The 27,476-nt window shown below is 54.1% G+C and overlaps 1 protein-coding gene across 17 annotated transcripts in view; it reads left to right on the top strand.

Moving 5' to 3' along the window:
- LOC114894854 overlaps window positions 1–27,476 on the top strand; it is a 174,486-nt gene that overhangs the window by 118,209 nt on the left and 28,801 nt on the right. For 13 of the 17 annotated variants that reach the window (XR_003793339.1, XR_003793338.1, XR_003793340.1 and 10 more), the window contains 17 exons: window positions 408–716; window positions 1,381–1,610; window positions 1,671–1,823; window positions 2,815–2,892; window positions 5,110–5,463; window positions 6,316–6,675; window positions 7,906–8,259; window positions 10,205–10,336; window positions 11,217–11,360; window positions 11,454–11,570; window positions 13,179–13,386; window positions 15,998–16,164; window positions 17,590–17,702; window positions 18,757–18,838; window positions 22,183–22,320; window positions 24,931–25,093; window positions 27,319–27,440. Coding sequence is in view for 14 of the 17 variants with exons in the window: in XM_029221946.1 (XP_029077779.1) it covers window positions 408–716; window positions 1,381–1,610; window positions 1,671–1,823; window positions 2,815–2,892; window positions 5,110–5,463; window positions 6,316–6,675; window positions 7,906–8,259; window positions 10,205–10,336; window positions 11,217–11,360; window positions 11,454–11,570; window positions 13,179–13,386; window positions 15,998–16,164; window positions 17,590–17,702; window positions 18,757–18,838; window positions 22,183–22,320; window positions 24,931–25,093; window positions 27,319–27,440 (3,224 nt within the window). In the remaining 3 variants the exon portion in view is untranslated. The remainder of the gene's footprint in view (window positions 1–407; window positions 717–1,380; window positions 1,611–1,670; window positions 1,824–2,814; window positions 2,893–5,109; window positions 5,464–6,315; window positions 6,676–7,905; window positions 8,260–10,204; window positions 10,337–11,216; window positions 11,361–11,453; window positions 11,571–13,178; window positions 13,387–15,997; window positions 16,165–17,589; window positions 17,703–18,756; window positions 18,839–22,182; window positions 22,321–24,930; window positions 25,094–27,318; window positions 27,441–27,476) is intronic. The other 4 variants (XM_029221940.1, XM_029221947.1, XM_029221945.1 and 1 more) reach the window with 4 other exon arrangements.

The following is a 27,476-nucleotide window of genomic DNA, read 5'->3' as shown; positions in this document are numbered from 1 at the left end:
AGACCTCTGAGCAATTTTTCTCTCCGTAGAATTCCAGGTTGGACCCCTTGAGGCTTTCTGGGTCTCAGTTTTGTTGTCTGTAAAATGGGGGCTTTCTATCACTTTGATCTGTGACTCTCCTGAGCAGGATTCAGCACTGGTATTAACAGACACGCCTTATCAGGTTTGCTGCTTTTTGGCCAAAGCTCTTTTATTTGTGAATTAGCTTGCTTGGTCCTCGGAGCATCCTGCAGGAGAGGCGGTTTAATTTGGTCCATTTCCCAGATATGCTCTCTCCGACATGAATTAGAATTTTATCATGGATCTAGGAACTTCCTGCCCCAGGATTCTTTGCCTTCCTTCCCAAAGCAGCCTAGTACCCTGGGCTGACCCCCTTCTTTGTATGGGTTCTCTTCCATCCTCTGCAGGTACCATCAAGGTCACTGCCGACTCAGCTGTGCTGGGATTCCTCTTGCGGGACAAGCATGAGAAGGCAGGGAATGGCACCAGTGTGCACAGTGTGACCTGCATCCTTGTCCAGAATGGCAGCCAGGCCTTGCCAGGAGAGCTCCAGCTGAGGGGGCGACTGCAGGCCCAGACGGGGAGCCTTGAGGGCCAGGCCAGCCTCCATGCTGACACGGCCAGCCTAGCTCTGGGTGGAGTCTGCATCTGGGGCCCTGGGCACGGCCAGCTCTCGGTCACACTGAGTCACAACATCAACACCTTGAGTGAGGCAGGTAGGAGGGGTGGATAGGGCCCAATGGCTTCCTCCCCCAAAGACTCCCAGGGCCTGAAGCCTAGGGAGTTAAAGGAGCCCCCAGTCCCCAAACCCACCTTCCAGCTCTATTTCCTCCCCCTACCAGCTTCCCCCAGTGCCTCCATCTTCCCTGGGCTGTTATTCAGCCAGAACACTGGTTGCTACCCAGTACAGACACACCTCCAAACTGGAGGCAGGCGCCCCTGCCACTGGCCCCTCCCCCAGGACTCCCCGCCCCCAGTCTGGCTTCTCCAGCTTGGAAGCCTGGTCTAGCAGGGCCTCCAGGATGTTCTCGGCACTGAGGTTAAGAAATAGCTTGGACACCCCCAGCTCTAGCTTCTTGGGGACACTTCCATGGGACCTGGGGGGGCCCAAAGGTGCAGCAACAAGAGGAGAGCACAGGATCAGACCCCTGTTCCCCTCGTGCTTTCTGAGAGCCCATGCCCTGTCTTTGGGGAGGTAGGAATCCAAAGGGGACACGGGGCCTATCACTTGCTAGGTGTGGCCATTGTAGGTAGTAGGTGGGAGCTGGGGGTTTTGTCTACCTCAGGGCTCAGGGGACCCTCCAGAGAGAAGGAGGGCTGTCAGTGACCCCGTTCTGGCTCCCGTGTTGTGTACCATCTTCTGCTTCCTCTCATCCCCAGGACTCCCCTCCCAGGCAGAGATGCTCCTACTGCACAGCCACCTGGCTTCCAACCTCTCAGTGCATGTGATGCTGCGTATTGCAGAGCGTCAGCTGGATGCTGCCCTTGACCTGGAGGGCCCGGTCACCAGCGCCCTAGGCAGCCGGCTCCGTGCCAGCCTTGGCCACACGGTGCCCGGCCTCAGGCACTGGGGCCTCCCCTTCTCCGTGGACGGCCGCGGGCACTTGCAGGTGGGTGAGGGGGCTGGGCCCGGGCCCCGTGGGGGCAGTGGGCCTGAGAGACACCCACAGCTTTGCTTCTCCCAGAGCGTGGGACCCAGTCTGGCGGTCGCGCTGGTGGTGAACGTGGATGGCGATCAGCTTCATGTAGCCCTGCAGAGGAGGGGAGCCGGCGGCCGCTGGGGGCTGGCCCTGGGGCTGCACCACGGCCTCTCAAGGCTCCAGGTAAATGACCCAAAGTCCCCATTTGGGCGGGGCCCACTGCCTATGCAACTTCTCTAGTCACCTTCCCAGCTCCCACCAGCTTGCCCCTCCCACCTCCCTAGCCCCTCCCACCAGCTTGCCCCTCTCACCGTCCCAGCCCCTCCCACCTTCCCTCCCAGCCTCTCACCAAATTTCCCATCCTCCGTTCCCATCCATACTTTCTCCTTTCCTCCCACCCTCTCCTCCCATCCATCCACCCTCCCTTCCTTCCTCCCCACCCTGCCTTCTACTCTTCTTCTCTGTCTTCTGTCCACTTGTCCTCCTGTCCCTCAGTCAACGCTCCCTCCCCCGCCCTCATAAATGGAAGTGTATTTGAGGCAGCTCCCTCAGAGGCACTCTGGGTCTATCTAGTAAAATGAAAACTGCTGAGACTCTCACCCTTCAGCTCGTGTTCCTGGTTACCTCCCCTGGAGAAACCCGGAACACTAGACAAGGAAACACACACACAGCTGTCTTTTGCATTGTTCTCAAGAACAAAAGGCAGGAAACCACCTCTGGGCCTGGCACAGGTGTGGCTAAACCATCCAACGTGTCCGAGTGTCAGGGTGAGCGAGCCAGCCATGCGGCCCGAATCCAGCCTGCTTCATCACTTACCAGTTGTGCAGCTTTAGTCCAGTTGCTTACTCTTTCTGTGCCTCAGTGCTCTCGTCCGCAAAATGGGACTGTTAATAGTCCCTGCCTCCCACGTTTACCTTGAGGATCAGACGAGGAACCAGTTAGAACCTGGCACTCAGGTTACTTCTGTTTTTTTCTGGTTACTTCTGTTTTTGACGATTCTGTGGGTTAGCACTTAGGTCTGCACAAACCTCTCTTTGGGGGTTATCTTCCCAGGGAGGCCTTCACAAAGGAAGATGGGGTCAAGCTGTATCTCAGTACTCTGTGCAGGGTTAAGATCGGGGAGAGACACCTCATGCCTACACATGCCCCCTACCCACCCTGCTTGTCTCCCTAGGTCAACTGCTGTGGAGACGCTTCGCCCGCCCAGCTGTCAGGGCTCTGCTGGGGGGACGTCACTGGGTGGCCTCACGAGGTACAAGGGTCTCTGTCACAGGCAGGGCAGGGTGGGAGATGGTGGTCTGCCTCCGGGGGGCTGGGGTGGGCACAGGCTGAGCACCGGGGGCTGCCTGCTGGATGGCTTAGGGCCTGTGGCCACTGCCAGGCCGACCCACATGGTCCCCTCCTCCAAGCCCTTCACGTCCCCAGTAACATGCATCTGGGCTCCCAGCCCTGAGGGGACCCAGCCCAACCTGACAGCAGATGGGTGGTTCCTTCTGTAAGCACACTTAGACAGTGACCCAGAATCCAAGTGTTTCAAGCCAGCCTCTGCCACGGGGAGCTGGGCTGGTGACAGGCATATCTGGGTCTTTCGAGGGAGACAGACCGTGGGGCTCACAGGCACACATGCTGCCCAGGCTGGGGCACAGCACGGCTTAAGTAGCTCCGAGCTCTCCCGGGCCAGGTTGCAGGTGGATAGTAGGTCCTCTCCTTCGAAGGCAAGGCATGGCTGGGAGACCTGAGCACAAGGCCTGGACTCCCTGATCTCCAGCGGGGCCCTGTGGCTCCTGGGCCAAGAGCTGTGGGTGAACTGGACATGGGGCGGCCACTGGGGTTGCCTGCAGACCTTGTCAGTGCTGCCCTGTGGGCAGCTGGGCGGGCGGCTTGTGGTAGGCCTGGCTCAGCTGAGCTCTCAGTCCAGTTGGCTCTGGGGGGCCAGCCAGTGAGCACAGCCCTGAGGATGGCCTGGGGGAGGAGGAGGACAGAGGTTTTTCTGCTCCTGAGGATCTGCTCCGGGACCAGGCAGACATGAGCCTGGAGGTGCTGAGTGGATGCTGCAGGGTATCTGGCCTGGGGCACTGCCTGGGGGTCCTGGGAGCTGGTGCTATGGGCTCACCGCCTGGCTGTCCAGATAGAGGGAACATGGCCTCCTTGGGAGGACTGTTTCTGCCAGCTTCACCTCTGTGAGCGTAAAAGATGCAGTACTTTCATGCCTCCAGCTTGGCAGTGGTAGCAGCTCCACCCAGTATAGGGACCAGAAAATCAGACCAACACAACTTCCTGCCCAGACCTGCCACTCACCTGCTGTGTGACTTTTAGCTAGGCGTTAACCTCTCTGAGCCTCAGCCTCGTCATCAGTAAACTGCAGGTGGCAACACCTACCTTACACTGTCGAGCATGAAATGGGCCAGCGCATGTCAGGTGCCATCTCAATTTGGTATCTTCTCTTTTGGCATCGTTTCAGCTACCAGGGAATCATGATCTCATTTTACAGATGTGGAAACTGAGGCTCAGGGAGGTGAAGTCACCTTCCCAAGGTCACACAGTGGCCTGAATGGCAGGAGGGTTAGCCAAGAGAATTGAGGATGAGGATTGAAAGGGTCTTAATGAGCTAGACAGATGGGCTGCCTCCCCCCAGAGGAAACCTAAGACCGAGGGGGCACGTGGAGTTAGCAGCTACACCTGTGAGAAAGACTCAGGGCTGGGGCGCGAGGGTGACTTCGGCAAAGACTAACTGAGTGGGAAGGTTAGGACAAGAGCCATGAATGGACGGCCCTTCCCTCCGAGAGCCGTGGTCTGGAATTCCAGGAAAGGGCTGGAAATTGGGCATTCCTTAGTCCTAGAGCAGGTCAGCAACGTCCAGGTGGGAGAATCCGTGGGCTGTGCCCCGTGGGCGGCCACCCCGAGCTCCGTGGCTCCTCTGTGGCCTCCATTTAGCTGTGGTGGGGGTGATACGTGCATTCACCCTGTCGTCAGTGGTGCTGTCCCCACCCCAGGTGGACAGATGAGCACTGGGTGACAGGAAAGGGCTGAGAGCAGCTCCTGGTTCTGTCACGGGCGTGCAGACACTCCAGGACCCCCAGGTACACTACTTAGAGATGCAGTGACTTCCATTCGAGGCGTTAAGCGGGACGTGTCCAGACCAGAGAGGTTGAGAGGCCCGAGGTTCCCTTATGGAAAAGAGAGGAGGAACCAGGAGGGAGGACCCAGAGGCCTCATGGGGAGCAGGGGAGCGGGCATCAGGGGCCCTAAAGTGCTCTGAACGGTCGAATTTCTTGACTCCCTGGGAGGCCGGTTTCAGCTCTTCAGAGAGAAGTGCTTCACCTGAGCATCACCTGTTAAGGGGTGGTGGTGGGTGCCCCTGGGGGATGGGGGCTCCCTTGACCACCTGTGGACAGGCAGGCGGTGGACACGCTTGGTGGGGTGTTGTAGGGACACCCGCTCGGGCTCACCTTGCCTTTCTTGGTGGCAGAATCCAGCTGTGCTTACCTTGAATGGCTCCTTCCTGGTCCACGCCTTTGGGGCCAGCCTGGCGGCTCAGGTATCTTCTGGGGACACTTTCGCCCGGGCCCACGTCCACACAGCCTGTGGCCGCCATGCCTGCCTGGACACCAGCCTCCAGCACACATGGCCTCCACTTCAAGCGCTGGGGGTACCCCCCGACAACCACATCCGAGTGTCCGTTGGGGGAGACGAACCCCCCAGGGCCCAGCTGGAGGTGGCCCTGGGCCCATGCACCCTAACTGCCCATGGGGACGTCAGGACAGAGGCCAACACCACACGCAACTGGACCCTGGCCCTGGTGAATCACTGCCCCCTGCTGGAGGTAAGCCCCCACCCCACCGGTCAACGTAGGTTCCCACCTCCCTCCACAAGTTCTTAACCGCCTGCTGCATGCCCAGCTCTGCACTCAGCATGAGAAACTTTAGTCTTTTTTTGCCGTTGTCACTTGAATTGGGGGACTCGTTGACTACAAAGCTTTGAGCCAAAAATGGGACCAGAACTGAATTTTCTCCCCTTTTGCAAAGGGCCTTCCTGAGACACCGGTTCCCTTCCTTTCTGGGGCTCAAGTTGATTCTGTCCTCACATCTCACTTGCCCCGTTCCTGGGGTTGAGGCTCCGGGAGCGAGAACGAGAAGAGTACGAAGCAGCAGCCGTTACGTGCGCTGAGTGCCCTCTGAGGCCCCCTCAGCCCTGGGAGGAGGGGCTGCTTGTACCCCTCCTTTCATTCCCATCTCGGGTCCCTGCCCCCATGTGGGGTGCGTCCTGGGCCCCAGGGGAGCGAGTTGCTTAAGGTGTCTGCCCTCCAGCCAGGGAACATTGATGTTAGTGATGTATTTCCAGTAGCCGGTGCTTTCTGGGTGCCTGGCTCTGGGCTCACAAGTATTAACTTTCTCACATCTCCCAGCAACTTACGATGCTATAAATCAACTCCCATTTTAGAGATGGGTAAGCTGAGGTTGCAGTTTGGAACAACCGAGTTAGTGGTGGAGCCAGAACTTGAGCCCGAACCTCTCCATGGGATACCCTTGGTATCAGTGACCTTGCAGAGGGAGGTGCTGATAGAGTTCAGGCTGTGGGTCCACCGCTGCCCTCTTTGCACCCAGGCCCGTCTCCAGCTCCCCCACCTTGGCTTCTGGAGCTGCCCCTATATCTGACAATTTTCCCCATATTCCAGGCAACTGGAATCCCACAGGCCCTGCACTCCGAGGGCCGCCTGAGCTGGGGACCCTGTGAATTCGACCTGGCCGCAGGCCTCCGCAGTGACCACGGAGACGCCCACCTGCAGCTGGCCCGTACCTGCGGGGCCCAGCCTTCTGCCCTGGGGCACCTGACCCACTCCCTGCCCCTTCTGGGTCGCCTGGGCCTGCCGCCCGGGAGCGCCATCAGCCTGACTGCCCGGCCCGGCCCCCGCACCAGCCGTGGCTCCCTGGCCCTCCGGATGGGGCCGTGCCAGCTGCGGGGTGTGCTGGAGCAGCAAGCTGAGAACCATAGCACATGGACACTGGCCACTGAGCCGGGCTGCCCGCTGCTGGAGGTGAGTATGGCGGGCCAGCAAAGTGACTGGAGAGGCAGCTTCCAGAGCCCCTGTCAGCGTGAGGCCTGAGCCTGGCTGACACTCCCGTCCAGGGGCTTCCCAAGACCCCAGCTACTATTTCCCAAAAACCCTGTTGGATACTTGGTTCCTCTTATCACTAATCCCGCATTCCCATTCGGCAGATGAGGAAATCGAGGCTGGGAGAGATTAGAGGCACGCTGTGAAACTAAAGGACCACAGATTCAGAATATAAATTCTGAATATAAACTCTTATAAAATTCTGTCTTCTTAGTAAAATTCTGAGGGCAGGAAGGGAATGAGGGAAGCTGTCCTCAGCTGACAGTGGGGAACAGTCACATCTTGGTTTCATAACCTGTTAAAAACCACAGGCTGGGTTTTATCTGAGCTGAGAGATGGTCTGAGAATTGTCCTGTGATGTTTGGGGGAGGGGAATCCCTGACGCTGGAGTCTGGGTCAGCAGAGAGGACTGGTGCCCTCGTCTCAGTGGGACAGGTCACTCCCCTGTCTCCTGACGGAGCTTCCTGGGCACAGAGACAGGGTCTGGTCCACTCGGCATCCCTGAGCATAGGGCTGGGTGCCCACGGATGCTCTGTCAGTGTTAATCAGGTCAACACAGGATTGGGCCATGAGACAGTCATGCATCACGGGATAAAGCAGGTCTGCCCACTAGAACTTTCTATGATGATGGAAATGTTTCATTATTTGATATCCAGGACAGGAGCTGCCAGCCATGTGTAGCTTAAAATGGGTTCACTAGTGGTACAGAAGAACCTGAATTCTTTCTTTTACTTTCTTTTAATTTAAATTGAACCAGCCCCAGTCTGAAGCATAGACTGAAGACAGATCAGGTTCAAACCTTGGCTCTGCTACTTACTAGCTATACGACCCTGGACAATGACTTCACCTCTTTGAGCTTCAGTTTTCCCATCTGTAATATGGGGCTATTACCTACCCATTTCAGAGCCATCAGATAGGGTGAAGAGAGAACATTCTTGTGAGTTACTCAGCAGGAGGCTGTGCACGTACCAAGTGTCCTACGGTGGACAATTGTTGTGTATCACGATTGCTGCTGCAGTTTGTCGTTACCGTAATGGGGGAGGGCCACGAGTTGGTAGGCAGGGCTGGAGGGGTAAGAGGGTAGAAGATGGAGAATCAGGGTCACTCCTGATGTGGGACCACCTTCTGACCCCGCTCTCTGCGGCCCTGCAGGGCCTGGGCCTCCCAGCAGGGCTGCAGCTCAGTGGCTCCCTGCAGGCCTCAGGTAGGGAAGCGGAAGCTTCAGGGGTCCTCGCAGCAGCCGGCCAGACTGCCTCCCTGACCTTGGCGGTGACCCTGCACCCATCCGAGGCCACACTTCGAGCGAAGATGAGGCACACGCTGCTTTCACTGCACTCCATTCCCCCAGAGACCTCGCTGACCGTCCAGCTTGGGTGGGAGGCCGGACACCAGCTGGGCCTGGAGCTGCACGCGGGGGCCTGCGAGCTTTGGGGCAGCGGCGAGCTGCAGCTGGACCCCTGGCTGCAATGGCGGGTGCTGTCCGAGAGCTCCTGCGAGGCCCTGCAGGTAGGTGTGCCAGGGGTGAGCAGGAGGGGTGGGCACCAGAGTCTCCAGGGGACAGGACAAGGGCCTCCTTTTTGACCACTGCCCAAACCAGAGAGATCGGGTGAACCCTGGAGGGATGGACTCCTCAGATACTTATTGAGGAGCTCCTCTGTGCCCTGGACATACGCCCATAAACAAAGCAGATATGAATGCCTGCCTGGGGCAGACTGGCAACCCCCAGAATAAATCACTGAACTGTGGAGTGTATCACACAGTGGTGAGGGCTAAGGGGAGAGAGAAAGTGGGAAAGGGGGGCGTAAAAAACAGGGCAGATATTGCAATTTTATAGTCGGTCAAGATTGGCCCCAAAGACAGGATGACGTTTGAGCACAGACTTGAAGGAGAGGAGGGAGTAGCATTGTTTTGTGTCTGGGGAAAGGGTATTCTAAGTATGGCCAGTGCAAAGGCCCTGAGGCAGGGCTGGAGAGGGAAGGGCATTCTCTAGGACTGGGGTCAGCAACCCATCTCTATAAAAGTTCATATAGTAAATATCTTTGGCTTTGCAGGCCGTTCAGCTGCTGTTGTAACTGCTGGGTGCTGCTCTTGTAGTACAAAGCTCCATAGACAATATGCACTATGTGGGCATGTCTGTGTTCCAATAAGGCTTTATTTACAACAGGCAGTGGGCTGGATGTGGCCTGTGGGCCATTGTTTGCTGACTCCTGTTTTATAAAAAGCCCATGGGGTGGGAGCACACTTGGATTCAGGATCCATCACAGAGGACTGGATAGAAATTGCATGTGGGTGTGAGAAAAAGAGGGGAGTGGATGGCGACTGTGCTTTTGTCGTACATGATGAGAGGTCTGGGGCTGCTGTTCTCCGAGTGGGGAGAATGGTGGATGGAGGAGGAGGGTTGGGGAAGTGGTGTCACCAACTCCAGGCCTATTTTGGATGTGTTAAATTTGACAGGGCTCTTAAACGCTCAAGTGGAGATGTTGGGGGCAGCTCTCGAGTCGGGAGGTCGGCTGTGGTCTGGACTGGAGGGCTCCACCTCTAGGTGGTCACATTTAAAGCCACAGACTGGCTGACATGGCTGTGGGGTAGGTGGAGACTAAGCACTCAGGCTGCAGAGCTGGAGGGATGAGAAGGAAGTGGCCAAGGGTACCAAGAAGAACAGGCCAAGAGGAGGAGAAACCCCAAGGGAGAAGGCTGGGGAGGAAAGGACTCCAAGAGGAGGGAAGGGTTACCAGAGTCAAACGCTGTGTCAGACAGGGAGAGTTGGGCAGCCGACCTGGGTGCTGGGAAGGCCGCCTTTGAGGCCAGGAAGCGCCAGACTCTGAATGGCAATTCTGCCCCGTCTCTGGTGACCTTGAGCAAATCACTGTTCCTCCCTGGGCTTCAGTTTCATCATCATAAACGGGGTGCAAAGGCCTCCTCCTCTCTCAGGATTAGATGAAACCACACCGCCGATGTGCTCTGGGATGTGCTTGCGGGAGCAGCAGAGAGAGTTGCCCATGTGGGCCAGCCTTGCAGGCTGCTTCCTGGACAGGCTCCCGTCTGCCTCTTGGGAGCAGGTGTTTGAGTTCTGTGCGCCTGGGAAGGCGGAGGGGATCGGGGAGGAGAGGTGGGGAGATGCACGTTCGCAGCTGCCAGTGGTTGGAAGACTCTTGGCCAGTTGGTTTCAAAGGATGTGGTTCTCTTGGGTATAAAGATGCGATCCTCGTAGTTTGGGGAGGTGGAAGGGGGTGGGGGAAGCTCGTTGAACTGTGCAGGGCCACCGATGTGGGGACCTTGGGCACTCTGGGAACCTGATCAAAGTCACAAACCCTCTCCTGTAGAGACTTTCATGGGCACATGCCCCATTTTGTGGTCAGTTCAAGGGGGATTATAGCACCCCTCCCTGATGCCCACTTGGGACCCCACCCTAGGTAAGAAGCCCTGCTTCCATCTCCTTAAACCCCTCCAGGCCCTGGGGGTCCCGGGTCGAGTGGATGGCTCTGGCTACATCATGGTGAACTCCATGGCTGTGGACGCCCAGGTGCTGGTCACCATGGATGCCAACACACTACGGGGGCTGCTCATTCTCAATACCACCGAGGTGAGGGTGTGGATGGGTGGGGTACCCAGGGTGGCCTGGGAAGGGGTGCTGAGGCCATGTGCCCCCGAGGCCCGAGGAGAAGCATTTGGATACCCGCGGAGCTCCAAAGAGGACCCTGGCATATGAGAGCATCAAGGTCCATGAGTAGAGGAATGAGGCTTCCAAGGAGAAGTCCCTCAGCTGTCCTTTCCCCTTCCTAACTCCCCAGGAGCCACCGTTCATACGACTTCTTTAATGTCATGTTCATGGAAGCACACAGCGTGCTCCCTTTTGCATCTGCCTTGTTTTGTTCGACATTATGTTTGTGAGATTCACCCACTCTGTGTTGGTTATCCTTTTTCACTGCTGTATAGTATTCCATGGTGTGCCTCTATCACAATTCATCTATCTATCCTATCCATTAGCACTTGGGCAGTGTCCAGTTTCTTATTGTATATTATTTTATTAATCACATACGTGTTTTTGTTTTATTTTAAAACTGTTTCTATTGTGGTGTAAATATGCATAACAGAATTTACCATCTTAACCGTTTTTAGTACACAGTTCAGCGGTATTAAGTATGTTCACATTTTTGTGCAAACATCACCACCATCCATCTCCAGAACTCTTTTCATCTAGCAAAACTGAAACTCTATACCCACTAAACAATAACTCCTCATTTTCCCCTCCCCCGAGCTCTATTGCTTTCCTTCCTTTTTAAGGCTGAATAGCATTGCTTTGGGTGGATGGACCAGATTTTGTTGATCCGTTTATTCATCAGTGGACACTTGGGTTGCTTCCACCCTTTGGCTATTGTTACGAGTGCTGCTATGAACACGGGTGTACAAATATCTCTTCATGATATCTCACACGAGTCTTGGTTTCTCTTGCTCTATTGTAGACCCAGCAGGAGGTGAACTTGCTGCTCACACACAACCTGCTTCAGCCCTTGGCCCTCCCAGCCCACGTCCTGCTGGACCTGACCACCGAGAGGCTCGGGCCCAGCTACAGACACACCCTGCGGGTTGGAGTGGATGACAGACAGGTGGGGGCTCTGCTGACGGGGCCTTGGGGGACTGGGGGCTGTGGGGATGGCCCAGCCCAATGGCCCCAGTCCCACGGTCATCCACCCTGACAGGTGTCTGAGGAGCTGACCTTCACTAGGTGGCCGGAGCACATCTCCCTAGACTGCACGTTCCAGCACAACATCCCCACACTGCAGACGCTGTGGGTGGAGGACAAGCTGGGCCTGCAGGTCAGCCTCAGCAAGTACCAGTGATAGTGGAAATCATTGATTCATTCATTCATTCAACAAACCTTTCTGGAAATACCTCGGAGACAAGGGGATGGTAGAACAAGGTTCGGACTTCCCTCTGAGCCTCAGTCTCCTCATCTGGAAATTGGGGATGCTAATACTCATTTTTCTTGCCCAGCCATGTGAACTGGGGCTGTTACACACTCTCCTCCTCCAGAGCTCCCCGCGCTCCCAGCAGACCTGGCGCTTGTCCTCAGCCCTCTTTTTCCCCGTTTTCCACACACACTCCCTTCGTGGGCTCATCCAGTCTCACACCAGTGCCATCTCTGCACTGCCATGTCCCCCATTTCTCCCTCCACTGAACCCCAGACCCGTAGACCCACCTGTCTGCTGTATCTCCACTCAGATGCCTGGCAGGCACCTCCGACTTGACTGTTCCAAACCAGACAGGCCAACACCCCTGACCTGCCCCTCCCCGTCTCCCCATCTCGGCAAATGGCACCTCGTCCATCCTTCCAGTCGTGCAGTCAAACCCTTGAAGTCAACCTGGATTGACCAGCCTCCACCCAGAAGCCCCCCAAGAGTCACCTCATTAGCACAAAAGACTCTCCTATCACCCAGGAAATTCTAAGGGACTTAGGAGCTCCATGTCAGATGCTCCTGTCACCCCCATCACTCAAGAATTTACAAGGGTACAGGGGCTCTGTGTCAGGACTGGGGTCAAAGACCAAATATTAGCAGGAACCGGGGCAGAGACATCTATATCTACATCTTTCTTCTTATTTCACACCCTTCCTAGCCTCTTCCCAGCTTCCTCTTTTCCATCATCTTCCCATTGTTTGACATGTGACGCCTTTGACCTTGTCCTGGTCTGTCTCCCACTGCTGGTGTTTAAGCTCCACGGGGTCAGACATTTCTGTCTGTCGTGTGCATGACAGTATCCCTAGGTTTAACAGGGCCCAGCATGTAGTAGGTGCTCAGTCAGCATCGTTGAATGATGGAGTGACACTTCCCACTTTATAGAGTGGGTGACATAAAGCAGTGAGGGGCCTCGCCACCTGTTGCCACGCACTGCGTGTTCGGCCAGTGATGGCTGCTGTGCTGTCGTGGCTCCAGTGATTAACTTACGTACATATGGTGGGGAGGTTGCGAACTCAAAGGCCTTTGAGGGCCAAGGTGTGTATTTTTAACTTTTTGAAAAAATTTTAAAAAATTTTATTGTTAACTTTTATTATTGTGGCAAACTATGTATTGACCATTTGAACTATTTTAAAGTGTACAATTTAGGGGCATTTAGTACATTCATAAATTTGTGCGACTACTCTCTAATTCAGAACGTTTTCATCGCCCCAGATGGGAACGCTGTACCTGGTAGCAGTCACTCCTCAGCAGGCAGAGCCCCTGGCCACCAGCAAAACAGCACACGTGTCGTTGGCCACGTGTAACCCAGTTGTTCCTCCAACCTGCTTCCTTGAAGGGGTCCTGGTTCTTCCCATCCCAGCGGCATGGGTGGTACAAAACCCCAGGGTTTGTAGGAGCTGGTGCCAGCTGGGCTGGGCTGATGCTCTCTGTGCAGGGTGGTCCAGCATCTCCTGGGTGTCATTCCAGGTCTCCGTGGACGTTCACGACAGTGACTCTGGCTTTGAGAATTCGGGACGCGTCTCGGCAGGGGCCACGTCTCTGAACTACTCTGTGAGCTGCCATCACCGCGATGGGCGCCTGGAGCTTTCTGGCTGGAGTGAGCACGACAGCCAGGCCCTATGGCAGGCGGGGTTCCCAGCAGAGGCCCGCATCAGCGCCGAGCTGCAGACACGCGGTAAGGCCACCAGGCACTGCCCATGGATGAGAGCTGGCTTCCCCCATGTGGGGACTGCCCGCCAGCCTAAGGCCCAGTTGACCCTGAGCTCCAGGACTAACCAGGACACCCTTGGCCTTGGAGCCTCACTCCTAAGGGAGCGTCTATTCACTTCCCAGGGCTGCCAAAGCAACGTACCATAAACTGGGTGGCTTAAAACAACAGAAGTTTATTCTCCCGCAGTTCTGGAGGCCAGAAGTCAGAAATCAGGTGTTGTCAGGGCCATGCTCCTTCCAAAGTCTTCAGGGGAAAATCCTTCCTTGCCTCTTCTAGCTCCTGGTGGCCCCAGGTGTTCCTGGGCTTGTGGCTGCATCACTGCAATCTCTGCCCCTGTGTCTCTGCCTCTTCTCTTCTTTTTATGAGGATGTCAGTCATCGGATGAGGCCCATCCTAATCTAGCACCTCATCTTGGCTTGATTACCGCTTCAGAGACCCTATTTCCAAATAAGGTCGCATTCACAGGTCAGGGACTTAGGACTTCAACATAATTTTTAGGGGGAAACAGTTTAACCCATATTGGAGGAGGAAGGGAAGATGACAGTGATAAGAGCCACCATTGATTGAATGCTTACTGCATACATACCAGGCAAGTCCTCAATACACAGGAGCTAAGGGAATCTGCTCAGCCATCCCATGCACACCAAGGGAAAGTTGAAGCCCCCAGTGGGGCCTTCAGGCCCTCAGGAGCCACACCGTAACCTCTGACCTCTCTCCTGGCCCCTGCTCATTCCACTCCTTGATATTCCTCCAACGCATGAGGCTTGCTTCTGCCTCAGGACCTTTGTACAGGCTGTTCCCTCTGCCTAGAATGCTCTTCCCCACAGTCACTCTCTCACCTCCTTTGGGTATTTCTCAAACGTCGTCTCCTCAGTGAAGCCTTGCCTGCTCCCCCTATTTATTTGCACCCCCACCTCTCTCCAGCTCTCCCCATCCCTCTCCCTGGCTTTGTCATTCAAACATACTGTGTAACTTACTTTTTAAATATCTTTATTTCTCATTGCCTGTCTTCCACTCACCCCACACTAGAATGTACACTCCACAAGGACGGGGATGATGTTTGTTTGCAGAGTGGGAGATAGTAGGTGCTCAGTGAATCATCTGTTGAGTGAATGTGTGAACATATGAGAGCGGGGTTAGTGACACCATCCCCATTCTGCAAGGGAGGAACAGAAGTACAGAGAGGTCGAGTCACTTGTTCCGGGCTACACAGCTGGTTAATGATGAATCCAGGTGGTATGACTCCACAGCCACCCTCTGACCCCTGTGTAGATTGTGGAGATCAGGATCCCTGTGTGTCCCCGAGTCCCTTGGGTCATCTTCTTCTGGTCTCAAACTCTTCCATCCTCAGCTCTCAGCATCCTGTGGGGTGGGCGGGGGCCTGGATCGGACAGGCGACTGTCTCGGTGTGCGCTGACCTCACAGGCTGCTCTGAGGAAGGGTTTGTAGGGGGTGTGGGGGGAAAGTAATAGGACAGTCGTCCCAGGGATAATTTCCACACTCCAGTTGAACGGGGCCAGGAGGCCTGGTGTGCTGGCCTCCAGCCAGGGTGACCTCTCAGCCCCCACCCACTGCCGTCCCAGTCCCTCGGGGGGCGTTTTCTGCCTGGCATCAGCATTCTTGGTGACTTCCCACAATCTGGAACCTCCCCGGGCAAGAGGACTTGGTCCCCTTCACTGTGTGTCCCCTCATTCCTCATGCCCCCACACACACATAGTAGGTGCACGTGGTTGAACATTGCATAATGAAGGAAGGAAACGACCCCTTCCTGAGACCTACTATGTGCCCCATGCACAGGTGTTCGCAGATGTGGTATCTCAGTTGATCTTGGCAATGTCCCTCAAGGTGGGTGGGCTGTGCCCACTTTATAGGTGAGGAGATTGAGGCTCAGAGCTGCCAGGCTTGTCTGTGTCTGCCAGAGAGGGCCACCCACCCTGCTAGGCCCAAGTGGCAGGTGACAGGGCTGGGCCAGATCCTGGACTCTCCTTTTCTGGAGAGTTTTTACCTGCTGTGAAGATGAGGGGCAGCCCAGCGGGAGGCAGGGGACTGGAAGAGATGCCCCTGTGGGGTGGGAGGGGACAGAGACCCTCCAGCCTGGGCCAGGCAAGCTGCAGGTCAGTATTATTTGATATTGATTTGATATTTGATTGACCCTGAAGAGACGCATCATTGGTTTGTTCATGCCCTCAACAAGTACCGGACACCTATGATGTGTCTGGCTGGGGCTGTGCTAAGTGCTGGGGTTATAGCAGGGAATGAAACAGACTAAAGGCCCTCCCATCATGGAGCTGACCTTCTGGCAGGGGAGGGAGCGGGAAGCGCTGGGAGGTACTTTAGATGGGCAGTCATGGGGGGCTTCTCGGAGGAGTTGTCCTATCAGCAGCGACTCCAGTGAGAGAAGGAACTGGCCAGGCCTAGACTGGGGGACGCCTCCTCACAGATGATGTCACTGGGGCTCAGAGAGGTGAAACACTTGCCCAGGGTCAATCCCACTGGTATCCTCAGGGTGCGACCCTAAACTGGGAAGGGAGGTGAACCCCAGTCTCTAGCAGCCTTTGCCATTCTCTGCCTTTAGAGACCCAGACCCAGGCCCATGTGGTCCTCCAAAGTGGGGATGGTGGGATCAGCGTGGACGTGGCAGCCCTGGTGGCCTGGCCGGTGAACGGCCCTCTGGAGCTGGTGGTGAATGTCAGCCACACGGCGCCCGCTCTCCGGAGGCTGGGCCTGCCCTTCGCCAGCCAGGTGAGGAGTGGGTGGCCAGCCTGGGCAGGGGCAGGCTCCCTCCTAATTCTGTCAACTCCCACCCTGTTCCCGGGAGCAGAGGACCACTGTGTGCACGATTGACCGGGATGCTCTTGCCTTGTGTCTCTCCAGCACTTTACAGTTTGTAAAGGCTTTATTAATAATAGTAATAATTGTTACCAGTGTCTACTGAGTGACCTCTGTATTCCCAGCTGTGGGGCTGGTGTGGACTGGTCCCCTGCATCTCTGTGTTCCAGTTCCTGATGCTGTGTCCTTTCCGCCCTTCCACTTTTTAATCAAAATCAAAGCTCAGCTTCCATTTGTAGAGCGCCTACTGCGTGCTCGGCACCATTCGAAGGGTTTTATATGCATTGACTCATCACCTGACACCCCAGCGAGAGGCAGAGCGGCACAGTTGTTACGGAATGCCGTCTCCGGAGGTCAGTCCCAGCTCTGCCTTTTGCTGGCTGTGTGGCCTTGGGCAAATTCCTTAACCTCTCTGTGCCCTCCATCTCCTCATCTGTGAAATGGGGATAATAATTGTATCGATAATGTGGGGGTTGTGAGGATGGAGCGAGGATGGAGCGAGGAGCACCTGGGACGGTGTGTGGCTGGAGCAGATGCTTTAGAAGCTTTTGCTGCTCTGGTGGTGGTGACGGTGGTAACTGGAATCATCGTCATCTCTGGGTCACACATGAGCGCCTAGGTGACCTGCCCAAGGTCACAAAACAAGTAGGCATCAAAATAGGGACTCAGGCTTGGTACGGGGCCCTTCCCTGAGATGCTCGCCGCCAACAACCTGTGAGAAAGGAAATGTGCTGTGGCCCCACTGCATGGCGCCATGTCCCAGCCACTGTCGTTTGGTGTGAACTCACCTTGCTTGGCTGGGCCCTCCCACTCCCCCACGAGTCACAGAGCGCACGCATCAAAGCCTCTTTTCCAGCCTCCTGTTTTGGACTATCCAGCAATCCCCCTGCCCCTCACTGCACTCTCCTGTGGGAGGAGTCCTGGAGGGCCAGGATGTCACTGTTCACGCAGAGGGTCTGCGTCACTGTAACCCACAACGGAGCAGCCCGAGCTCCCTTCTCCCCTGACTTCATCTGAATCCCCTTTTCCTGGCCTCAGGACCGGGTGATGGAAGACCCGTGGGGAGGTCATTCTTTGCCGACGTCAGGGGCGCAGGTCTGCACTGGGGGCCCACAGTAGGCAACCTGGGCTGCAGTGAGGGAGCCAGTCCAGGCCCTGCCCAAGGGTCCTCACCGTCCAAGAGGTTGTTAGATGGGGCCAGGCCTGATGGGCGTCTGCCACGCTGGGCTGGGGGGGGACAGGGACATGCTGGGGCTGTGGAGCATGGCCTGGCCTGTGAGGGTCCTCAGGCCCCTACCCTCCCCACACCTCACAGCCTTCCCCCCCATCCCTCTTCAGCTCATGTTCTGGGAGCTCTGGACAGAGGAGGAGATGAGTTCTTCCCTGCAGCTGACCTGTGATTCTCAAGCCTGCCTGGTCTTCAACATCCGTGGCCAGAACCGGGCGCTCAGGTGAGGGGTTCTCTACACTCTGGGGGCCCTGAGAGGAGAGGAATGAGTGAGGGAGACCACAGCTGAGCACTCCTGACCTACAGCCCCACTGCACAGGTGTGACAAGGGAGGCTCAGAGAGGCCAAGTGACTTACCCAAGGTCACACAGCTGATAAAATATCTTTGACCTCTGGGGGCAGGACATGGATGAGGAGTTCTTGGTCTCACAAACTAAATGCATCCCAGGCCTCGAGTACATATTAGTAACTATTACGGCTCTTCAATCCAGGGACCTACTGGGTGCCGGGGTCGGGGGTCTTACAGTCAGATGAAGTCAGGTGGCCAGTGGTTCTCACCTGGGGGCGAGTGTGCCCACACAGGAGTGTTTGGCAATGTCTGGGGAAATGTCTGGTTGTTACGACTCGGCATGGGATGCTACTGGCTCCTAGCGGGCGGGGGCCAGAGGTGCTGCCAGACTCCTGTAACGCACAGGTCAGCCCACGACAGTGAATCGTGTGGCCCAAGGTGTCAGCTGCGCTGAGGTTGAGACACCCTGGTGTAGAGGCACCACCAGGCCAGGACAGCCCCCAGGGCTGGCAGCAGTGGGGAGCCATGAACACCCCAGCCTGAAGAGGCAAGGAAGGGGTGCTGTGTGCACAGGGCTGCTGGGAGGGAGCCCGGGTTTAAATCCCACCGTCTACTCTGCTGAGCCTCCACTGGCCAAGCCCGAGGGGGCCCATCGGTGGGTCTCCAGAAGACGTGCCTCCCGGTACCACCCAGCCCCTGTGCTGAAGGGGAAACTGAGGGACTTGCCCAATGTCCCTGCCCAGGACCAGGCAGAGGCCAAGCTGGGATTCAAACTCAGGTCGCCTGGGGGCAGGCTGCAGCCCCGACCATAACAACCCATGGCCCTCAGGCCTCTGGGCGTGTGAATAGCCCTTTATCTGCTATTCTGCTGCTGTGTTCCTGAGTCTCCACCCCTCTGCTGGGGAGGTTGGCTTGGTCCTGACCCGGCCCTGGAGGCCCTGGACAGGGTGCCCTCAAGCCAGACCTCTCACATCCTCTTTCTTTCCAGCAAAGAGCTGCGGCTCTCAGGCCGGCATCACCTCCCCATCCTCCTAGGCTGCTGCCCCAGCAGAGCCTCAGCCTCAGCCAAGGTAAGTGTCCCCGCCTCCCTTGAGCTCCTAACTGGTTCCAGATGCCCTGCCCGAGGCGGGTGTGGAGAGTGTTAACACATCCACATCTGTCTGCCAGCTGCACAGGCCCCCGTGGGCGACTCTCGGAAACCCCTGGCTCCAGCTTTCCCAAACAGGCCCAGGTTTACATTCCTGGGCTATAGCCCCTGCGGCCCCCAGCCGGGCCCACGAGACCCTTAGGAGCCAGGGGAGGCTTTGCCCGCCTGGTGCCTGGTCCCACCTCACCCGGCCTGGCATGCTCCCGGTCGCTGGATCAGATGACGCAGCCTTTGAGCTGAGCCAGCATCACCTCCCAGGTGTCCCGTCTGCCTTCCCACGGGTCTTTGCGTGTCTTCGTGCCCTTGTCCACAAATCCCATTTTTACCTGAAACCCCCAGTATCTCCCGCACTCATGCATCTGCCCTGTGTGTAGCATCTGGAGGTCCTGGGGGAAGACAGGAGGACCATGAGACCCACGATTCCCCCTCCCTCCGTGCTGCTGCCATTGTTTATTTCTGTCTGCCCCTCTTCTCCAGATCAGGAGATCCTGGAAGGTGTGCCCAGCACCTGGCACAGGGCCCAGTACATAGTAGGTGCGTGTAGTGAATGAATGAAAGAAAGAATGAATGAATGACAGGATGTGTAAATGAGTGAGTGATTACAATCACCAGCTGGTCACTTCATTATCCCACCAGCCACCCAGTTTTGTTAAAAGCCCTCCCTGCCCTGGGCCAGGCTGCCTTTGTTTATAGAGCACCTACTGTGTGCCAGGCCCTGTACCCACACATCACACAGAGTCTCGGTGCTCCCCAGATTTCACTGCACCATCATTTGGGGAACCTCTTAGTTTTCCCCTAATCTTTATTTTGAATAATTTCCAACCTATAGAAAAGTTATTGTAGGACAGTGGATATTTACCAATCGGTTTTTCCCCCAGTTTTATTGAGATGTAATTGACATACAGCACTGTATGACTTTAACATGTACAGCATACTGACCTGACTTACATCTGTTGTGAAATAACTACAGTGAGTTTAGTCAACATCCATCATCTCATAGAGATACAGAAAAAGAAAAGGAAAAAAAAAATATTTCCTTGTGATGAGAACTCCTAGAATCTCCTCTCTCTTTTTTTTAAATTAAGTTTTATTGGAGTATAGTTGATTTACAATGCTGTGTTACTTTCGGCTGTACAGCAAAGTGAATCAGTTGTACGTATACATATATCCACTCTTTTTTAGATTCTGTTCCCATGTAGGTCATTACAGAGCATTGAGTAGAGTTCCCTGTGCTCTACAGTAGGTCCTTATTAGTTATCTATTTTATATATGTGTATATATATAATCTCTCAATTTATCCCTCCCCCCCTTTCCTCCTTGGTAATCATAAGCTTGTTTTCTGCATCTGTGACTCTGTTTTGTAAATTGGTTCATTTGTACCTTTCTCTTCTCTTAACCACTTTCAAATATACCGTCCAGCAGGGTTAACTGTAGTCATCCTGTTGTACATACATCCCTGGTATTTATCTTATATCACCAAGTGTTAATATCTTACCACATCTTTCTATTTATACTTACATGTTATATACATTTGTATATTCGTACACGTATTTTCTGTATTATTGTGAGTTAATATTGAGTTGTTTCCGGAGGCATCTCTTTACTCCTAAATACTGCCGGGAGTATTTCCTATAACAAGGGTATTTTCTTGTATAACACAACAGAATTACAAAATTCAGGAAATTTAACATGTGACATAATACCATTATCGAATATATGGTTCATCATAAAATTTCCCAGTTGTCGCATTCTTTTGCAATAATGTTCTTTCGAGCGGTTTTGTTTTGTTTGTTTTAAATCCAGAATGCAGATCAGGATCATCCAGGGTATTCAGTTTCTTAATCTAGAAATTCAGTTTCTTAATCCGAAATCTCTTTAGTTTCTTAATCTAGAACAGAGGTCTGCAAACTTTTACTGTAAAGGGCCAGATAATAAACATTTTAGCCTTTACACCCAATACCCTCTCTGTCGCAACTACTACCATTGTAACAAAAGAGCAGCGATAGACAGTATGTAAATAAATGGGCATGGTCGTGTTCCAATAAAACTTTATTTACAAAATCAGGCAGTGGGCCAAATTTGGCCCAAAGACTGACCCCTGATCTAGAAATTCTCTTCCCACCGCCTACATTTTATTATTACACTTTTCAGACACTGAAAAATTAAAACAATTTTATAGTGAACACCCACGTACCCATCACCTAGGTTCTTTTCATTCATATATTGCTCTACTTTATCACATAGTTCTCCATCCTTCTTAATTTTTGATGCATTTCAAAGTAAGTTGCTGATATTGATATACTTGCCCCTAAGCATTTCATTGTCATTAACCACATTAAAGAAGAACTCCTGCATTGAACAACAAGGATTTACTGTGTAGCACAGGGAACTGTATTCAGTATTTTGTAATAACCTATAATGGAAAAGAATCGGAAGCTGTATACCTGAAACTAACACAATATTGTAAATACGCTATAGTTAAGTTTTTGAAAGAACTCCTGCATTGACGATTTTGCAGTGTTCAGGAAGTTGTTTTGCAAAAATCTTCCATTTGAATTTGTCAGATTGTTTGTGTGAGACATGATTCAGGTTGAACGTTTTTGACAGGGGCGTCACTAAATTAATGATGCTTCTGGAGAGCTCTTAAGAATACCAGTTCTTGACCCAGTTTCCAGAGGCTCTGTTTTTATAGGTCTTGGGTGGGGGCCCAGAATCTATATTTTCGGCACGTGCCCTAAGTGATTCTGCTATTCAGCCAGCCTGGAAGTTAGCACATGATTTCATATAGTTTTCATATCAACCCATTAATAAAGTAGGTATCATTATCCCAATTTATCTGATAAGAAAGTGAAGGTGGTTATGGAACTAGCTAGAGGTCATTCATTCCATACCTGCTAGAGCCCGAATTGGGGCCCTGGTCTGTTTAATGCAATGCCTGTGTGTTGTCCTCTGCAGTAGACTGCCCCCTGCTGTTCACAATGGTAATACAACTAGAATTCTTGCCTGCCCGCCCCAGGCTGGTAGCTATCTACAAGTCAGTGTTAACAGCATGAAGGGCACAGGGAGATTGTTGTCATGGCCACACCTGGTGGTCTAAACTGAGGTTCAGGACCCTCACGTCATCAGAGTTTGTCCCATCCAGGGAGCTGTGCGTCTTTCGGGCGCGGGGCTGTGGGAGGCCGAGCTTGCTTACAGAACCAGCATCTTCCTCAGTGTTCCGTCAGAGACTTGGATGAGGAGATCTGACTTGCTTTTCTTCTGGCCCAGCTACGATACTCTGAGGGTGGAGCCGAGAGCACATTTGCCTTGATTGTGGAGGAGCATCATTTCCACATTGGCTCCAGGCTGGTGGCTGCTAAGAACAGACTCACCAACATCATCACGCTGGAACAGACCTTCCCCCAGGTGCGTGGAGGAGGCTAGAGCCAGGGCTAGGGCAGGCTGGGAGGCTCCTCGGGCAGCCCTTTCAGAAAAGAGGAATTGTCCTGGTTCCTGGGAGGATCCAATGCAGGCAGAGCTGTGATATGGGCAAAATTTGCTGGAATGGATTCTCAGCTGGCCTCTGTATCCATCCATCCTCCCTCCTTCCCTCCCCTCCCTCCCTCCCTCCCTTCCTCCCTTCCTTCCTTCCTTCCTTCCACATTATTTATTGAGCATCTACTAGGTGCCAGACCAGACACTATTCCAGAAACTGGGGATGTTGCTTAGAACAGGATTGATGAGTCCTTCCTCTCATCAAGTGTACAGTCTAGTGGGGAGATTGACTAACAAAAAAATCAAATAAGAAAATATACCAGATGATGATACATACTATAGAAAAAACAAAATGGGGTGATATGAGTGGGAATTACTGGGGAGCTATTTAGGTGGCCAGGAAAGGCCCCACTAAGGAGATGACATTTGAGTTCACCGGAGATGACAAGCAAATATCAGCCATTTGAAAATCTGGTGGAAAGAAGATACACAGACGGCCAACAAACACGTGAAAGGATGCTCAGCATCACTAATCACTAGAGAAATGCAAATCACAACTACAGTGAGGTATCACCTCACACCAGTCAGAATGGCCATCACCAAAAAATCTACGAACAATAAATGCTGGAGAGGGTGTGGAGAAAAGGGAACCCTCTTGCACCGTTGGTGGGAATGTAGATTGATACAGCCACTATGGAGAACAGTATGGAGGTTCCTTAAAACACTAAAAATAGAACTACCATATGACCCAGCAATCCCACTACTGGGCATATACCCTGAGAAAACCATCATTCAAAAAGAGTCATGTACCACAGTGTTCATTGCAGCTCTATTTACAATAGCCAGGACATGGGAGCAACCTAAGTGTCCATCGACAGATGAATGGATAAAGAAGATGTGGCACGTGTATACAATGGAATATTACTCAGCCATAAAAAGAAACTGAGTTATTTGTAGTGAGGTAGATGGACCTAGAGTCTGTCATACAGAGTGAAGTAAGTCAGAAAGAGGAAAACAAATACCGTATGCTAACACATATATATGGAATCTAAAAAAAAAATGGTACTGATGAACCTAGGGGCAGGACAGGAATAAAGACGCAGTTGTAGAGAATGGACTTGAGGACACGGGGAGGGGGAAGAGTAAGCTGTGACAAAGTGAGAGAGTGGCATGGACATATATACACTACCAAATGTAAAATAGCCAGTGGGAAGCAGCCACGTAGCACAGGGAGATCAGCTCGGTGCTTTGTGATCACCTAGAGGGGTGGGAGAGGGAGGGTGGGAGGGAGGGAGACGCAAGAGGGAGGGGATATGGGGATATATGTATGCATATAGCTGATTCATTTTGTTATACAGCAGAAACTAACACACCATTGTAAAGCAATTATACTCCAATAAAGATGTTTAAAAAAAGAAGAAAAGAAAAAAGAAAATCTAGTGAAAGAGCATTCCAGGCAGAGGGAACAAGATGTGCAAAGGGCCTGGGCAGGAATGAATTTGGCATATTTGAGGAATGGCCACTAGGCTGGAGCAGAGTAAGTGAGGGGGAAATGGTGGGCAGTAGTGGGAATCCAATCATGCAGGGCATGTCAGGCCACAGGGAAGAGTTTGGATTTTATTCTCTCTGAAATTGGACACCTTTTGAGGACACTATCCAAGGGGTGCTTTCAGATTCCTCTGGTTGCTGTGGGTCGGGGGGACCTACAGGGGACAGCAGAGACAACAGTGAAGAAGCCGGTGAGCAGGGCCAGAATGATGATGTCTTGGACCGAGGTGGGGGCAGTAGTGATGGGCTTTAGAGACATTTAAGAGTCAGTTCCCCTCGTCCCACCAAAAGTCCCCTCCACCCTCCACCTGTGGCACCCACCAGCAGGGAGAGTGCTCCTTGCTGAGCCTTTGCACAGGCTGTTCCTTCTGCCTAGAATGCCCTTCCCTGCTTGTTTTCTTTGTGTTCCTTTGTCCCTCTAATATCTTTCGTGGCTACTCTTGTCACCTTGTCCCACCATTTTCTGTCTCTGTGACTGTCTCCCCACCAGCCTGGAGCCCCTGAAGGGCCAAGGCCAGTCTTGGTTATCTTTGTACCCCAACCCCCAGCACTGGGTCAAGGACATAATACGTGCTCACTAAATGTTTGAGAAATCCTACTACCAACTGCAGCAGCCCCACATGGCATTGTCCATGGGTCCAGCCCTGGGCTGAGCACATCACACCCATTATATCACTGAAGTTGGCACTGTTATTCTTACCCCATTTTATACACAAGGAAATGAGGCCCAGAGAGGTTGGGAAACTGGCCCAAGGCCACACAGCTTGGAAGTGGAGCTGAGAGGCGGCTGTCCTCTTTACAGGGGGCGTCGGTCTCCTATGTCACACCCCTTGCACCCCCTCACTCCCCTCCCTTACATTATCTGCCCAGCCCAGTAAACTGTTAGAACTTTGTTTCTTGTGTTTCCTCTTCTGAAAGCTGCTCTCCTTTCCTACCCTCAGCAGGAACATGGGCTGGGTTCCCCTGTGACCCAGCTCCATCTTTCTCTTCCAGCTTCACACCCTTCCTGGGGAGCTGGTCCTGCAGACCTCATACGAGCGAGCCCGTGGCACCCGTGTCCTGCACCACATGGTGCTGTGGGACGGCCAGGAGATGGCCATCAACGGGAGCCTCTCCGGGCCCTTCCTCAAGCCCACCGGGACCCTCAGCCTGCAGGGTGAGTCTCCCAGCGGCTGCAGCAGGGGTGGCCCATTCACCCAGTCACTCAGAGCACCATCATTGAGCACCTGCTTATCCCAGGTGCTGTTCCAGGTGCTGGGGATCCACTGGGAAATAAGATGGCCCAGGTCCCCGCCTTCAGGGAGGCAGGCTGTGAGCAGGGACACATACTGAACAAGATAACGTCAGGGTGTCTCCTAGAGAGAAGGGCTGAGAAAACAAGCAGGGCTTGGTTTGGGGGCCTGGAGCTCCTCCAGGTAGGGTGGTCGGGGAAGGCCTGTCTCAGGAGATGATGTTTAAGCTGAGCCCCGAGTGACAAGAAGGCGAAGCTCTGGGGAGATCATTGCAGGCAGAAGGAACAGCAGGTGCAAAGGCCCTGGGTTGGGAACAGGCTTTGTGGCTGGAGCAACAGCAGCAAGGCCAGTGTGGCTGGAGTGGACTGAAGGGAGGAGCAGGGGGGAGATGAGGTGGGACAGGTCAGGGGAGCCAGGTCACACAGGATCCCAGGCCCGGACAAGGAGTTGGGGTTTTACCTGAGTGTGTTAAGACAGGAGGGTAGGGCCAGGGCGTGGAAGGTGTGCCAACCCTGAGCATCCCCGAGAGGCTTCAGAGCTGAGGCTGACAGACTGAAGGTTGGCAGGGGAGGTAAGTGCAGCCCCAATGGTGGCACCCGTGACCCCTGCGGCCCTCCAGGAAACAACCCTGTCCCCAAGGGTCTATGCACACAGACTGTCAGTTAGTGTTTGAGGAGCCCCCTTACACAGAGCAGAGCCCGACCTGCTGGCCTGCCAAGTGGGAGACACGGTACAGACCCTGGCCCCGGGGGCACGGCTTGCTGAGTGGCCCAGTGGAGTTCCCCATGATCACGGTTGCCACACATGTGCCCTGCAAGGCAGAGGAAATGAGAAGATCCTCAGCATGCCAAGGCGGTATGTGTATGCCCTTGTGTGCATGTATGAGCGTGTGCATGCTCGGGGGCCCATGCGTGGGCTGAGCAGTCCGTGGACCCTGCCATGTGGTTACAGAGCATAGGAGCCAGCAGCTCAGGGGTGGAGGGAATGAGGGGTGTGGCTCTGTGTGTGGCATGCAAATGTGGTCAGTGCTCCCTGGACTGGTGACCAGATGATGCCTTGAGAACCAGCTAGTGCCACCGTCTCTGGGCACAGCTCCCCAGAGTCTGTGTGGGGACAGGCAGCACCCCTTCCAGAGGGCTCAGAGGGCAGCATGGTGGCTGTTGTCTGCAATGGGGTCTTGGTGGACTCCTGCTCTGGGGGTCTAGGAAGGCAGGACCAGTTGGTTGCCTCACAGGATGGGATCAGGTGGTGCAGGAGGTCAGGGCAGCTGGACTCAGCCTTAAGGGATGAAGGAAGAAAATCGAGGGCAAGGAGACTGTCTGCTGTGAGGCCTCAGCTATGAAGGTACCACCTGTGTCACACCCCAAGGTGGAATGAGATCATAGGGCAGGTGAGTATGGCCAGGTAGGTGTGGGACATTCAGAGAGGCCTGGGCAACCATGAGTGTGAGGGACCTGAGAGTGATACAAGAAGGAGACTGCATCAGTCAGTTATTTCTGTGTAACAAATGACCCCAAACTCAGTGACTTATAGTAATGAGCATTTATCACTGCTCATGGGCCTGTGGGTCAGCTGGGCAGCTTTTCTGGTCTTACTCACGCATCAAAGTCAGCCCCAAGTTGGGTAGGTGGTGCTGCTGATCTTGGCTGGGCTTTCTAACGTGTTCGGGGGCTGGCTGCCTGTCAGCTGGTCTGGGACAGCCTCGACTGAAACATTCAGGTTCTCCTCTGTGTGGTGTCACCATCCAGCAGGCCAGCCTGGGTTTGTTCTCACAGTGGCTGGGCAGGGATCCCAGAGAGCCAGTGGGAGCTGAGGACTCTTTAGGCCTAGGCTGGGGTTTGCCAGTGTCAACTTCACCAAATTCTACAAGCAAATCACAAGGCCAACCCAGGTTCAAGGGCCAGGGAAACAAATTCCACCTCTTGATGGAGGAGGTACAAAGCCTCGTTGCAGGAGTAGAGATTTGGAGTTCTCATGGGGACACTGAGGTACTATACTGAGTGGTATGGGGACCAAATGAGGGTGTAGCTTCTGAATTTTGTGCAGATTACCTGAGCGTGTGGCCCCAAAGTGGCCCCCTATACCCTCTCGGCCTCGAGCTGATGTCCTCAGCTCATGTTCCCGCCCCTCCCTGTGTCCCTGCCTCCAGTGGAGCTCACCCACCTGCTGCCGCTCCCCCTGCCTCGGCACTGCAGCCTCCGCCTTGCCTCCGAGCATTCGCGACGCACCCACCAGGATGACCTGGTCGTGGGCTGGGATGGCAAAAACCAGGTAGGCGTCAGGGCTGGAAGGATACCTGGGAAGCCC

Source organism: Monodon monoceros, unplaced genomic scaffold, assembly GCF_005190385.1.
Source record: "Monodon monoceros isolate NGI ecotype Baffin Bay Population unplaced genomic scaffold, NGI_Narwhal_1 Super_Scaffold_13, whole genome shotgun sequence".
NCBI classification, from domain to species: Eukaryota; Metazoa; Chordata; class Mammalia; order Artiodactyla; family Monodontidae; genus Monodon; species Monodon monoceros.
Note: the sequence above shows the minus strand (reverse complement) of the source record. Positions and strands in the feature narration are given on the sequence as shown.